The sequence below is a fragment of the Aulonocara sp. 'chitande type north' Nkhata Bay genome, linkage group LG19 (assembly GCF_057382095.1).
Source record: "Aulonocara sp. 'chitande type north' Nkhata Bay isolate Kocher_YH1m ecotype deep benthic linkage group LG19, A_spYH_male_GT1.1, whole genome shotgun sequence".
In the NCBI taxonomy this organism is placed as follows: Eukaryota; Metazoa; Chordata; class Actinopteri; order Cichliformes; family Cichlidae; genus Aulonocara; species Aulonocara sp. 'chitande type north' Nkhata Bay.
Window position 1 is genome coordinate 20053913 of NC_141362.1, and position 13106 is coordinate 20067018.

The following is a 13106-nucleotide window of genomic DNA, read 5'->3' on the forward strand; positions in this document are numbered from 1 at the left end:
CCAGGCCACCCGTCGCCTCTTTGTTACTTCGGAAACATGGCTCAAACAATTTCTCTTCAACGACGTAATCCGATAACAACCGATCTCTTTACCCGTCGGCTTCCCGTGGCTGTCATGTGACCGGCTATTGCAGTTAATAATACAACAGCTTCTTGACATTTTTGTGTTTCTTTTTATCGCTGTATAACTGATTTCAATTGAAAGTCTGTGTGCGCTAGTACCTCTTGCCACGAGTTCCCAGAATCCTTTGCGGTTCTACCCGTGAATGACGTCACATTTTCAATCTCTATATAATATGCATGTTAAATTTTATATTTGGGGTAAAATATCAAGTCTTTTCAAGTAAACCGGTTCAAGTCCAATTCAAGTCCCAAGTCATTGGTGTAAAAGTCCAAGTCAAGTCACAAGTCTTAGAACATTTTTTCAAGTCAAGTCTAAAGTCATAAAATTAATGACTCGAGTCTGACTCGAGTCCAAGTCATGTGACTCGAGTCCACACCTCTGCTTAAAACTATTTCTCAAGTTCACTTTAAAATATTTCAAGAAAATCTGGCTAACCCTTGGAAACAAAATACAAAGAAATATAAAGAAACGTGGCTCAAAGGCTTTTGCACATCACTGTATGCAATGATCATTGTGTCACTTAAGTTGCACTTTTGTATACAAAAAATATAATCAGCATTCACTTCTAGAAAGTACAAGCGCGAAATGCATTTTCTTCCTTTTGTCAACATTACTGAAAGTTGTAGTGACAGCCGTCGTGGAAAGACGTTACTTTTATTTTGAAATCAAAAATACTTGAACCTGATTGGTGCCTTTCGACGTGACGTCAGGACAGGAAATAGCCACGCAAGCCACTGGAATCATAACATTGCATTTGAAGAGTCTTTACTAACCCTGACATCATGGTTTTAGCTTTTTAATTTCGCTTTTTCTGATGACGGTTATTTCCGTTTATCTCGGAGAAGCGGAAGTTAGAGAAAAACTAAACTATATTTGAGCGCACTGCTAGCAAAACATGTCATTGGCCGCCGCGAAAGCAGCAACAGCAGCAACTAGCGATAGCTAGCAAATGGCTGCTTGGCTGTGATGTTTGTCACTGAGCGAAGTAAGTGTACCACTGTCACTTTTTTTTTTTTTTTACACAGTATCTACTTTAAAATGTGTTTAATTCGCAGTAGTACTCATGCATTTATCCAGCAATAAATAATAGTGGCTGGAAATGAGGCGCAAAAGCAGCTAAATAACGGCCTGGCAGCTAAGAGGTTTCTTCTCATCACCCTAACTTGTGTTTTTGTGTGTTTTCCAGATGACAAGACGACGAGCAAAATAGTTGTGAAGGTGCTGGGGGCTTGTGTCCTGTACAGGGAAACTGTTAGTTAACAGTATGTGACACATTAGCACTCTGCTGACTAAAAAAAGGGGGGTGGGAGTTGGTTTAAATCAAGATGCCTCGTCTGGAAGTGTTGGCCAACGTTGCTCTCAGGGTGCCGAGCATACTGGTGCTAGACCTGCTCTACAAATGTGACATTGAAGGTGTAACGGAGCACCTCAAGGCAAAAAATGAAGACATGCTCTTCAAATACAAGTATGTCATCTGGAACATGTATTACATTGGTAAGTTTCATCAAGTAAGGAGCTGGGAGAATAAGTAAATCTCTCTAATGTTAAGCTCCATGGCTTTTATTTGTCTCTCCTAACAAGAATTACACTGAGTCGCCCTCCTTCAAAAAGCTGTTTGCTTCAGAAGAATGACCTTAGTCTTGGTTTTACTGGAGTTTACTGTGGTGGTCTAAATCAGGGGTGGACATTTAATTTTCCCAAGGGGGCAAATGAGAAAGTGGGACTGTTGTGGAGGGCTGCACTAATAAGCAGAACTCAAATCTACTCAATATTAATTGGGTCATTACATCTTAAATAATCATATTGTTTTTAGAGTATTTTCTGCTTAACCACCTCTGATTTGCCTGAAAATTTTATGGTTTCAAAATGTGAATTTTTATTGCTTTGTATATAAAATATTTTTCTATATGTTTATTTTTTTAACTGGCCCACCCACACACTTTCAGGCCTTTTCTAAAAAAATATTTTTCACTTTGAAATCTGAGCTGGTGTTTGAATATGATATGACTATCTTATTCAAACAGAGTTTTTAGGACTGATACATTAGAGACATGAATGGGTATTGGTTAGTTAAAGTATGTTTTACAAAAAAAAAAATAAAGCCACCCTTTAAAAAAGTAAATAAATAAAATTCACATGAATAGTTTGTAGTTATATTTCACAATAATGTAAAATAAATCATGTGCAGTACTTTTTAACATGAAATTCTTAGTCACAATATTGAAGAAAATTCTATTTTCATTCCGCCTTCATGCTGATTTGAGCAAATCTGAATGAAACCAAATTCTGGTGCTTCCAATTCATATTTTAATCATAGCTGAGAAAATAATTGTCATAAATAAATGCATATTTTTCATTTTCAAGATCCACTTTTTAGGCATGCACATTGCTCTCGAGGAGTCTGATAATTCAGGTACAGCTTAAAATATACAGAAAGACGTAAAAACAAAACAAGTACCAATAAGATATTTGTGGTCTCTGACTTCAAAGTGCAAAAAAACGCGCAGGAAGTAGGTCAATTGTTTTTCTAAAAAAAAAAAAGAAAGAAGGAAAACTTGATAAGTATGTCAAAAGTTAAGCTAAAATTTTACAGCTATCATTATATATGTTTGAACTTTGGACTATTATATTTTTTGGCAAATCAGAAATGAATGAGCAGGGGGCCCATGATGATTTGAGAGGTAAAAACCAAGTTTTATCTCTTTATAAGATTATTGTGGCTCTTCACATCAGCCCCAGTTTCCCATGTGGCGCTTGTGAAACATAACTGTCCACCCCTGGTCAAAATGTTACTTCAGATTGCTTTGTCATCTTAAAAGACACAGACTTTATCCAAATAAAAGCTAATGAAAATTAGAAAACCTACAGAGAATTACCTTTAAAAAAAAAAAAAAAAAAAAAAAAAGTTGAAAATGATCTGCATTTTTAAGTCTTACGTGCATTACTATGTTTTACTGCTTCTCTTGAAAACCAGAAACCAATAAAAATATTGAAAAGGGTCCTGTGAAAAGCAGCATTTGGGTGATTAGAATAACGGAATAATATCACATTTATAAACACTATAAATATTCTTGTTTTTATTCTGTTTCTCTGTTGTGGAATAAGCAGCTGTAGCTGATTAATTATTTCATAATATTTTCTGGGTTGTCATAGTGTGAGGATTTCCTGTGTTTACCTGGCTTGTGTAACCGTAAACTGAATCTGTTTAACTTTTGGACTGTTGGCGGGACATACGAGATTTCAAAACCTTATATTAACAGTTTTTAATCAATGAAATCCTCAATAAAAACTACATAGTTTAAGTCATCGGCATGACTTAAAAAAAAAAAAACAGTTAAATATAAACTATTCATGTGGTTTTAGACTCTCTTGAAAGCTTAGTCAGCCTGATGGGGAGAGTCAGCATTGTCAAAATGATAATAGACATTTATAAGTGACAGTATCTTTTCTATTTCATAATATTTGCGTGCTTTTAGCTGTGCATCAAACGCATAAAAACATCACACTCATTCTTCTTTGTCTTCCAGGTCATTTGATAAATATGGTGGTGTTAATCCTTCCATTGAGACACATTGTGACACTCTACCTCCATATTCTCACCGGCCTCCTCCTATACATGGGGCATCAGATTTCCAAGTGAGATCCTTTGGCACTATTGTTGCAATTCCTAGATGTTTGGGGGTTTTTTTTGTTTTGTTTTTTTCGATTGAATCAGCTTTTCTGACAAAAGGTGTCAGCAATTGCAATGATCCTGCTTTTTTTTTATAGTACTATGGAAAAGTCTTGAGTGTCCTCTCACTTATTTACATTTTACTTCCTTTTTCCTTCTAAAGAGTTTCTTGTATTTTTAAAGCAGTCTTTAGCAGTAGCTCTCCATGCTTTCTTGAGGTTTTTCAAAGTTTGTTTTTGGACATCGGCTGCTTTACCACTCATTTTTCATTCCTGGTATTTGACCATTCTCAGAGGAATGTGTTTGTTTGTGCCGCCACTTAACGCTGACGTATGAATCATTCAGACATTTAAAAAAGGCACATATGGTTATTGTCAAAGTGTTATTATGGGAACACTTCGTATATCTCAGTATGGTGTGCAGTGTGTTCTTAAAAAAGATGAGGGAACTGGACAAATGATGCAGTAAGTGACAATTTCTAAAAGTCATGTCATTAAGAACTGTACAAAAAGAAATCAAGCAAAGATCTGAAACAGCACCTGTGAGATATAGCATAACCCTTCAATGTACTGTTTGCTGAACTCTCATCAAAAATGGTTTAAGCGGCTGTCAAGAAGCCATTCTTAAGGAAGCAAAACAGGGAGAAAAGGCTTAGGTATGACACAAGAATGGGACTTTAGTGGCAACGGGTATTATGGAATAATTAGTATGCACAGAGGGAGTCAGTTGAGAGGTAAGCGTCTACAGCCATCTGTGAAATATTCTAGAGACTCTGTCATGGTTTTCAGTCAGTGGTGCTGGTGATCTTGTCAAAATTGATAAAATTGTAACTTGAACCCCCCAAAAAAGTCAACATCCAGAAAAGCTTTGAAATGTCCTCCAAGAAGTCTAGAGAACTATTCAAATCAAATCAAATCACTTTTTATTGTCACATCACATGTGCAGGCACACTGGCACAGCACATGCGAGTGAAATTCTTGTGTGCGAGCCCCACAAGCAACAGAGATGTGCAAACACAACAACACAAACGAGCAAAATACAAGAATGGCCAACCTGAAACTAATAAATATATGTACAATATATAATAGTGTATGCATTTCTGGATGTGTATACTAAATATTTTCCTGTGTGTGTGTGTGTGTGTACACATTTTTACAAATTAAATAGTAAAAAAAAAAAATAAATAAATAAATAATAATAATAAAATATATAAAATATACAGAGTTGAATATGTGCAGAACAAGTGGCATTTATATACAGTGTGGAGTGCATAATGTTGAAGTTCCAGTAGTGAAGCTGAGGTGTCTATGACGTGTTCAGCAGTCTGATGGCCTGATGGAAAAAGCTGTCTCTCAGTCTGCTGGTTCGGGACCGGATGCTGCAGAACCTCCTTCCTGATGGAAGCAGTCTGAACAGTTTATGGCTGGGGTGACTGGAGTCCTTTGATGATTCCTGAAGACTACTTTAGGAAATGATGAGAAAGCCTGTCTTAGAGTTCAGACTGTTGATGAATAAAGGCAGTCACACCAAATGTTGATTTTTAATGCTCAAATTGTATAAAGTCTGCTGTTGCCTGATATACTGTTTGCACATGTTAAAATAAGCTGCTGCACCTGTTTCCCATTTTTATAGCAAAGTATAAAGACATGAGGGGTAACTCTAAACAAAAGCATGCAGTTTACATGTGATTGTAAAATGATTTTTTTTCTGTTTGGTTTATAGGGATTATGTTCATGAAGAGCTACAGTACGGTTATCAAGGAGCAGTGTATCGTGATTCTTTGGCCTTCAACAGATTTGTCTCTGCAATGACTAGTGAGTACTAAACCATGTATGTAATTAGTTAGAAAGTTCATTAGAAAGCTTTCGATTCCTATAGGCCTACGTTCTAAAAAGGTCTGAAATACATTTTTTGCACGCAGCTATGAATTTTGTTCACTCAAATTTAGCTTTTCTTCGCTCAAAATAAATTTCTCCTGAAAATGCAACACTTGAACCTGCAAAATTTTTTTACGTGCACTCAGAATAGTGGCACAAAAATAACGTTACATTAAAAGAAATCTGTGAATTAAAGCCACTTCTCATAGCGAACAGTTTATCCAGTTTAGGGCCTGCTGAAGCCTGTCACAGGTGTTACAGATTTAACAAATCAAAGTTCTCCTTAAATTCCTCAAAAACTGTAATCAGTTGTAAAATAATGCAGGAAGCATCTGTTGTATTTACTTTTTAAGGGTTCGCCGTTGTGAAGCTGTACTGTTACTTTCTGCCAGGTCAGATTATTCTCAGCACACTGTGTGCCTTCTTGATGAAGACCAAAAAGGTGTGGTTGTTCTCTGCTCACATGCTCCCCCTGCTGGCTCGACTTTGCGCCACGCCTCATGCCATGCTGCTAACGGTCAACACTTTCTCCATGGGCCTGACTGGAGTGGGAATCGCCGTGTTCCTGCTGTCAAATATCTTTGTGCCATACCGTCTTGCAAGGGCTGCCTACTCTGAGCTGCTTCACCTGGAGGTTCTCTTATTCTGATATTCTAATTTTTTTATTTTTCATATTTCATACTGGACTGTTTTTGTCTTCTGTCGACAAAATCACCTCTTATTTGGTTATTATTAAGTATACTAAACTTCTAAATTATGTTTTTGGTTTTCTTGATTATATACTAGACTGGAAAACAATCAGTTAATGAACAATATAAATGTAAAAATCTGTGGGTTTGTTTTTTTGTTTTGTTTTTTAACATTCCGGACTTTATCGTGTTTCCTTTCCTCAGGTAATTGAGCTGTACAGACTTCTGGGTGTGGGAATCTCTCTGTGGAACCAGTTTGCTGTCCCAGTCCTCTTTAGCGTCTTCTGGTTTATTCTATTCATTGTCCAGCTGTGCTCAGACATCATGTCCGCTGGCACCTCAATAACCCATCATGGGATCATGTTCTTCCTCCTCACAAGGTGTGAAGGTGTTAATTACCTTCCCTTCATTTTGTATATGTTTAATCCTGACAATATGAACATCATCGGTTTCTCATTTGCTTGAATCCTACAGTGTCTCTGAATGTTGTGCAACACCATACTCTCTTTTGGGTCTGACCTTCATGGTGTCCTATCTGGCTCTGGGGCTGCTCAATCTATGCAAGTTTTACCTGGGAGGTTTTGCCGCTGTTCAGAACGAGAATGTCATGCACAGGTAACTGATAATGTAAGCTGTATCTCTGTGCTGTACCTCCTTTATTTTTATTTAATCTTAATTCCTGATCGTTTTTGTTCTCAGAGGTGTGACTGAGGGCGTCACTCTGCTCCTCCTCGCCATTCAGACAGGCCTGTTGGATATGCAAGCACTGCAGCGCACCTTCCTCCTCAGCATCATCCTCTTCATCGTGGTGACCTCAACCCTGCAGTCAATGATAGAAATAACAGATCCAGTTATTCTCGCACTGGGTGCATCACGAAACAGGTAAGAGCAGCAACAGTGTTTTTTCTTTTTTAAGCTTATTCCCGATTTCATTAATTTCTCCTTCATATGTGCTTCTAGGAGTCTGTGGAAACACTTCCGTGGCCTCAGCATGTGTTTGCTTCTCCTGGTTTTCCCAGTGTTTATGGCTTACAAGATCTCCCAGTTCTTCCACATGGATTTCTGGCTCCTCATACTAGTATCCAGCTGCATGCTTACATCCCTTCAGGTAGGAAGTATTTATGTTCTCTCTCTCGCTCTTTTTAGTGTGTTTTAAGTTATGAATACATTCAGGAAGCAATCTTAAATGCAGCTGTGGTAACAGATATTCCAGAAACTGAAATACAGGGTTAGTTTATTTATATGCTTTTAAATCACTGGTGTTAATTACTGTGACATTTAAAACAGGACTACTACTGTTGCCATTTAGTTCCAGTTGTAAATGTGTGTAGTCATGTCCCAGCAATGCAGTGTTGAATGTGAGAAATTTTATGACTTTGGCTCCACCCACTGGAGGTCAGATGTAGTGCATGTCTACATAGTTAATACCTTTTTGTTTGTTTTTTGTGACATCGTCCTGTTTCTGTACACCTGTGCAGTAACACTAATGTGACACCTCCTATAGTCATAAATAGAAAAAGGCATTTAGTAGACAACGTAAGGTCACCTTCACAAACTGAAAAACAAAGAAGCTGTTAACATGGCAGAAGCTGTAGATTTATACAGGGAGAGGAGGATGACTGCTGACTTGCACATGTAAAAGACTGACTGTTTATTCCAGGTTACAGGCACTATGCTGATCTACTCCCTCTTCATGGTGGAGCTGTTTCGCAGCGACCCAATTGAGAGCCTGGACGAAGTGATCTACTGGGTGAACGCTGTCAGCCGTGTGTTGGAGTTTGTTGTGGCACTGTGCGTGGTGGCTTATGGCACCTGGGAGTCACTCTTTGGAGAGTGGAGCTGGATGGGTGCCTCCGTCATTATCATCCACTCATATTTTAACGTTTGGCTCAGAGCTCAGTCTGGCTGGAGGAGCTTCCTGCTCAGACAGGAAGCAGCTAAGAAGATCAACTCCCTGCCCAGAGCCACAGCTCAGCAGCTGCAGGAGCACAATGATGTGTGCGCCATCTGCTTTCAGGTCAGTTACCCTTGTAGCTTTTGTTTTTAGAAGATGGTTAAAGCTGAGAACCAACAACATAAGATACTATAAAACCTCAAACCCAGTCCTAATCCTCATTTGGCTGTGAAAATTCATTTTCAAACTCGTGTAGTTTCTGCACAAAATGACACAAAGCATCCAATGAACTTAAGTAGGTGCTTTTTATGTTTTTTACTTATTTTGTTCAATTATCTGACCTGATTTAATTTTTATGTTTTTGGGTTTTTTTGTTGTTGTGGTTTGTTTGTTTGTTTGTTTGTTTGTTTGTTTGTTTGTTTGGTGGTTTGTTTGTTTGGTGGTTTGTTTGTTTGTTTGGGGTTATCATGACCTCTGTTTCCTCTAAACCATCACCTCTTTTAGTTGCTGTTCAAGTCTTACACAGAACTATGCTATGAAATAATGAGGGGAAAAAACCCCAACAACATTTAACTCTGTGGAATCACATTTTGTGAGTTTTGGCTTTTGAAAATTGATCTTCCAAATTTCAGCATTCATGATTTCAAAAAACCCCAAAAACAATTTAATCCAAAAGCAATCATCAGTGATGTAAAATTTGTGCATGTTACACAAAATAATCCATTTAAAAATTCAACAGAAAACCTCAAATCTCAAGTGGCTGACACGCCATGCTTAGGTGTGGTTAATAATTAGACTGTGTGGATTATGTAGCAAGAGGACTGGCAGGCTTTGAGTTGCTAAATGTGCCCTCAGTTCACCTCCATATCAGACACAAAATGCTTTCATGATTACATTATTGATACTTATGAAAATACATAAATGCCTGCTTAATAAAATATACTTAAATTTAGTTGTTTTTTTCTCTGAATACTTTGACTTCCATGGTAAATTAAGGCATTTTTGCTAAAGTTTGCTAAAATTATTTAAACAATATAAAAAGAGTGTTTAATAAAATGATCCCAGATAGAGATGATGATGCATTTTAGTTGTTCAGTGCTGAAGGCCAAAATTAATTTACAGTATCGTTACATTAACATAAAAGTTGTCAGGTTATTGTAGGTGCCTTAGGTTTTACTTATTATAATCAGTGTGTCATTTTGTATTGGGGCATTAATTAAAAGTTGTCATGGGTTGATACTTGATTTTTGACAGTGTTCCCCTTTTGTTGTTATGACTACTACTTTGCATATATAATAGCTGGTGTGTGTGTGTGTGTGTGTGTGTGTGTGTGTGTGTTTTTGAAGTTTGTTAATCCTGTTTTTCCAGTTTGGCATTCAGGACACTTCTTTGGCCTTGAGTTTGTTTTTCTGGTCAAAACAAGTTAATAATATCTCTAGTAGAGATGGACCGATCCGATATTACGTATCGGTATCGGTCCGATACTGACCTAAATTACTGGATCGGATATCGGAGAAAAATAAAAAATGTAATCCGATCCATTAAATATCACGAAAGCACCTCACAAAACTTGCAACACGCCGTAACTCACCTCAGAACGTTAGCACGTCGGAGCAGTATGTATCACGTGATAGAGCGGCTGTGGCATGCGGGACCTGTCGATGGTCTGGATAGCATTTGGAGCTTCGCTAGCAACCCGGCATTTCATCTCCGACAAAGTTATCCCGAGAGAAGTAAAGCAAGTGTGTAAGTCCATCTCTGAATGTTTGTAAAGCATTCCTGCGTTAAGCTTAACAAACGACTGCCTCTTCTTGCTGCTACTTCAATCATGAAACTGCTTAACGATCAGCTGATCGGCTTTTCTGTCGCTAGTCCGTGTCTCTAGTTTGCTTTTGGCCCACTTTGCACCAGAAAGAGGAAACCAGCGGCTGAACAACAGCAGCACGTTTAAGCTTGATCAGCTGTTGTTAGAATGTATTTAATATTACTTTCTACTCGAGGATCTTTTTCTACGTAGCTGATGCTGGTAACTGTGCAGGGGCGGATCTAGCAAAGTTTAGCCAGGGGGGCTGATAGGGCATTAACAGGGAAAAGGGGGCACAAAGACATACTTTTCTTTCTTATTCTCATTTAAAATGTCTAGCTTTTAATAAATAATTATCTGACACCCAAAGTTTTAATTTGATGTAAAATGAATAGAAGTCAATTACTGTATATAGTAACTATTAAGTCTAATATATATACCCTAGTAAGCTATAGTACTTTTTCCTTTGGGAAGGTACCATCTGTGCAGTCTGCAATTTTGTTGAAGAAAGATGTTGAATCTATTTAATATTTCTTGAAAAATAATTGATTTCTGTGCATTTTTTTTTCACACTGCATCAAATTAAGGTTGATTACGTCGATTAAGCATCATGAGGTGGAGCGTGAGGGGTGGTTCCCTATTTTTTATTTATTTATTTATTTTTGTTGTTGCTGGGAGTTGGAACCCTATTAGTTAGGTTGCTTAATATTTATGCTAAGTACTCTTTAAAATACCAGAATAGGGAGGATGGTGTAGGTTTAAGTTTATTAGATTGATCAGTATTGCTGAACTATGAAATATTTTTTTTTTGCATACAGGTATAACAGAATAGCTTTAGTGTAGTTGTTGTTTTAAACTTGAGTATGAACTTATACAAAATGCAGCAAGATATTTAAAAAACAGTTTTGTTGATTAAAAAACACTATATCGGATTCATATCGGTATCGGCAGATATCCAAATTTATGATATCGGTATCGGTATCGGACATAAAAAAGTGGTATCGTGCCATCTCTAATCTCTAGTAGTCAGTAGTTAGTCATCAAGGAAATTCCTACAGAAAATATGTAGCTTGCCATCACCAGTGTGTGAATGTGTGTGTGAATGGGTGGATGACTGGTTGTGTAAAGCGCTTTGGGGTCATTAGGGACTAGAAAAGCGCTATACAAATACAGGCCATTTTACCTGTAAAAGATAAGACTTTATTGACTTTCATGGAAAATGTATTACCTGTGTTAAAGCAGGATAGAAGTAAGCTGATGGGGGACAAGAAAACTATTAAATTGACTGATATTAATGCAAAATAAATTAGAGGTAAATGAAGAGAAGTCACATGAAAAAATAAACATCTCATAAAGAAATGAAAGGGGGGGGGGGGGGACCCAACAAAAACAAAGTTTTGTTCATAAGAGGAAGTAGGAGGATGCGAATGCTTAATAATTCCTACACCTGTCTAGCTCTTCTTATATAGATGTTTTGACTATTTATACAACCTAATATTTACACATATGATACAAATAAATATTCCTATCTAATACACAGACTTGTTATATTAATATAAACTTTTATAGTTTGATAATTATGTATCATTTTTCTATGCATTTTGTTTATTTTATTTTTTTAGTTATGTTTTTTTTTTTTTTTTTTTTACAGGAAATGAGCTCTGCCGTGATCACATATTGTGGACATTTCTTCCATTCTAACTGCCTCCGCAAATGGCTGTATGTTCAGGAGACGTGCCCCATGTGCCACCAAACGGTACGACCGACACCGCCGGGTCAGAGCCAGGCATCGGCTGACAGCCCGGCCGCCCCACCTCAGAGAGACGCGGAGCCTGATCCAGCTGCACCAGAGGGAGATCAGAAGCTGGATACAGCAACAGTGCAGGAGACACAGAGCAACAGTGTAACTCCTGATGACACTGAGCAGCAGGAGGGAAGGGAAAGCTTTGAGAATGGAGAAAATAGTGAAGCCCATCAGGGTCTTCATTACAGCCCCAGTGGGGACTGTGTTGAATGTGTCCATGCAGTGCGTTCAGGGGACCTTTCAAGTTCTCATACGCCTCAAAATAAAAATCCTCCCAACACGCCCAACCAAGCTGAGGAGAGTGGTAAGGACTCCATACTGCCATCTACCCTGAAAACTGTTACAACAGAGGGCCAGTCTGCCTCTGAACTAGCAGAGGTTGAGGACAGCATTCATTTCAGTCCTAGATGTGATGGGACACCTGAATCATGGAAGCGCTTCAATTCACCAGAGGCAAACAATACAGAGAAAAATCAAGAGGGAATCTCAAGTGGAAAAACACTTGTTGACAGTCCATCATCTGTCCAATCGTGTAATAAAAACTCAGAACTCTGCACTGATCGTGCCCAAAGTTATAAAGGTAGCTGCACATATTCAGACTCAGAAAGCCTCAGAGAGGTTGAACCTGCTCCACAGAGCCTTGAGCTCAGCCTACGTAGAAGCACAGACACCAGTGACTGACTGCCCTGTACCAGTGCCTTGAAGGGTATAAAAGCATAATTCTCAATAATAGGAAATTAAAAACATTTGGCTTCTCTGTGTGAACCAATAGATTGGGGGGGGGGGAATGCCAGACAGTATAATGAATGTGCTTTGGTCTAACAAATAATGTGTATCTCGACTAAATAATGAGATTAAATTGTGTTCGATAAATGTACAACTTTAAAGAAAATGTTAAATAAAGATCATGTTTAATAAAAAAATGTAACTATAAAGCATTGATCTTATATTAGTATTTACTGAATTTTAGCAGGTCACAACTAAAGATGTTTTCTTGGAGAAATCACATTTGTTTTCTTTTCATGTCAGTTTTCTTGCTCAAGGTTGGGTAGCATTTTTGTGAAAGAAATGTGGCAAAGAGAAAAGCTTCAGCAGGTGTCTTTTTATTTATGAATCAGCTGTTTGTACTCACACACACACATATACATATATCTTAGAAATAAGATTAAAAAAAACAAATAAGAATATGTTAATTTAAAGATATGGACATGTTTTTTTGTAGATGACTTGATTTAAAAAACCTCA

The 13106-nt window shown here is 37.6% G+C and overlaps 1 protein-coding gene across 1 annotated transcript; it reads left to right on the top strand.

Annotated features, from left to right (window-relative positions):
* Positions 1 to 817: 817 nt before the first annotated feature.
* On the top strand, positions 818 to 12796 carry LOC147306875 (RING finger protein 145). The gene is made up of 11 exons (XM_086276009.1): positions 818 to 1108; positions 1310 to 1617; positions 3651 to 3759; positions 5516 to 5607; positions 6063 to 6304; positions 6564 to 6739; positions 6834 to 6974; positions 7059 to 7241; positions 7320 to 7467; positions 8020 to 8376; positions 11709 to 12796. Exons 2-11 carry the CDS (start codon positions 1449 to 1451, stop codon positions 12540 to 12542), a joined length of 2451 nt encoding a protein of 816 aa, XP_086132135.1. The 5' UTR covers positions 818 to 1108; positions 1310 to 1448; the 3' UTR covers positions 12543 to 12796.
* Positions 12797 to 13106: the final 310 nt, after the last annotated feature.

Excerpts from the sequence above, each read along its gene's own strand:
- LOC147306875 (XM_086276009.1), top strand. The coding sequence starts at position 1,449 with ATGCCTCGTCTGGAAGTGTTGGCCAACGTTGCTCTCAGGGTGCCGAGC. Across the intron at positions 7,242-7,319 it reads CTGGGTGCATCACGAAACAG|GAGTCTGTGGAAACACTTCC; the intron begins GTAAGAGCAGCA and ends ATGTGCTTCTAG. Across the intron at positions 8,377-11,708 it reads TGTGCGCCATCTGCTTTCAG|GAAATGAGCTCTGCCGTGAT; the intron begins GTCAGTTACCCT and ends TTTTTTTTACAG.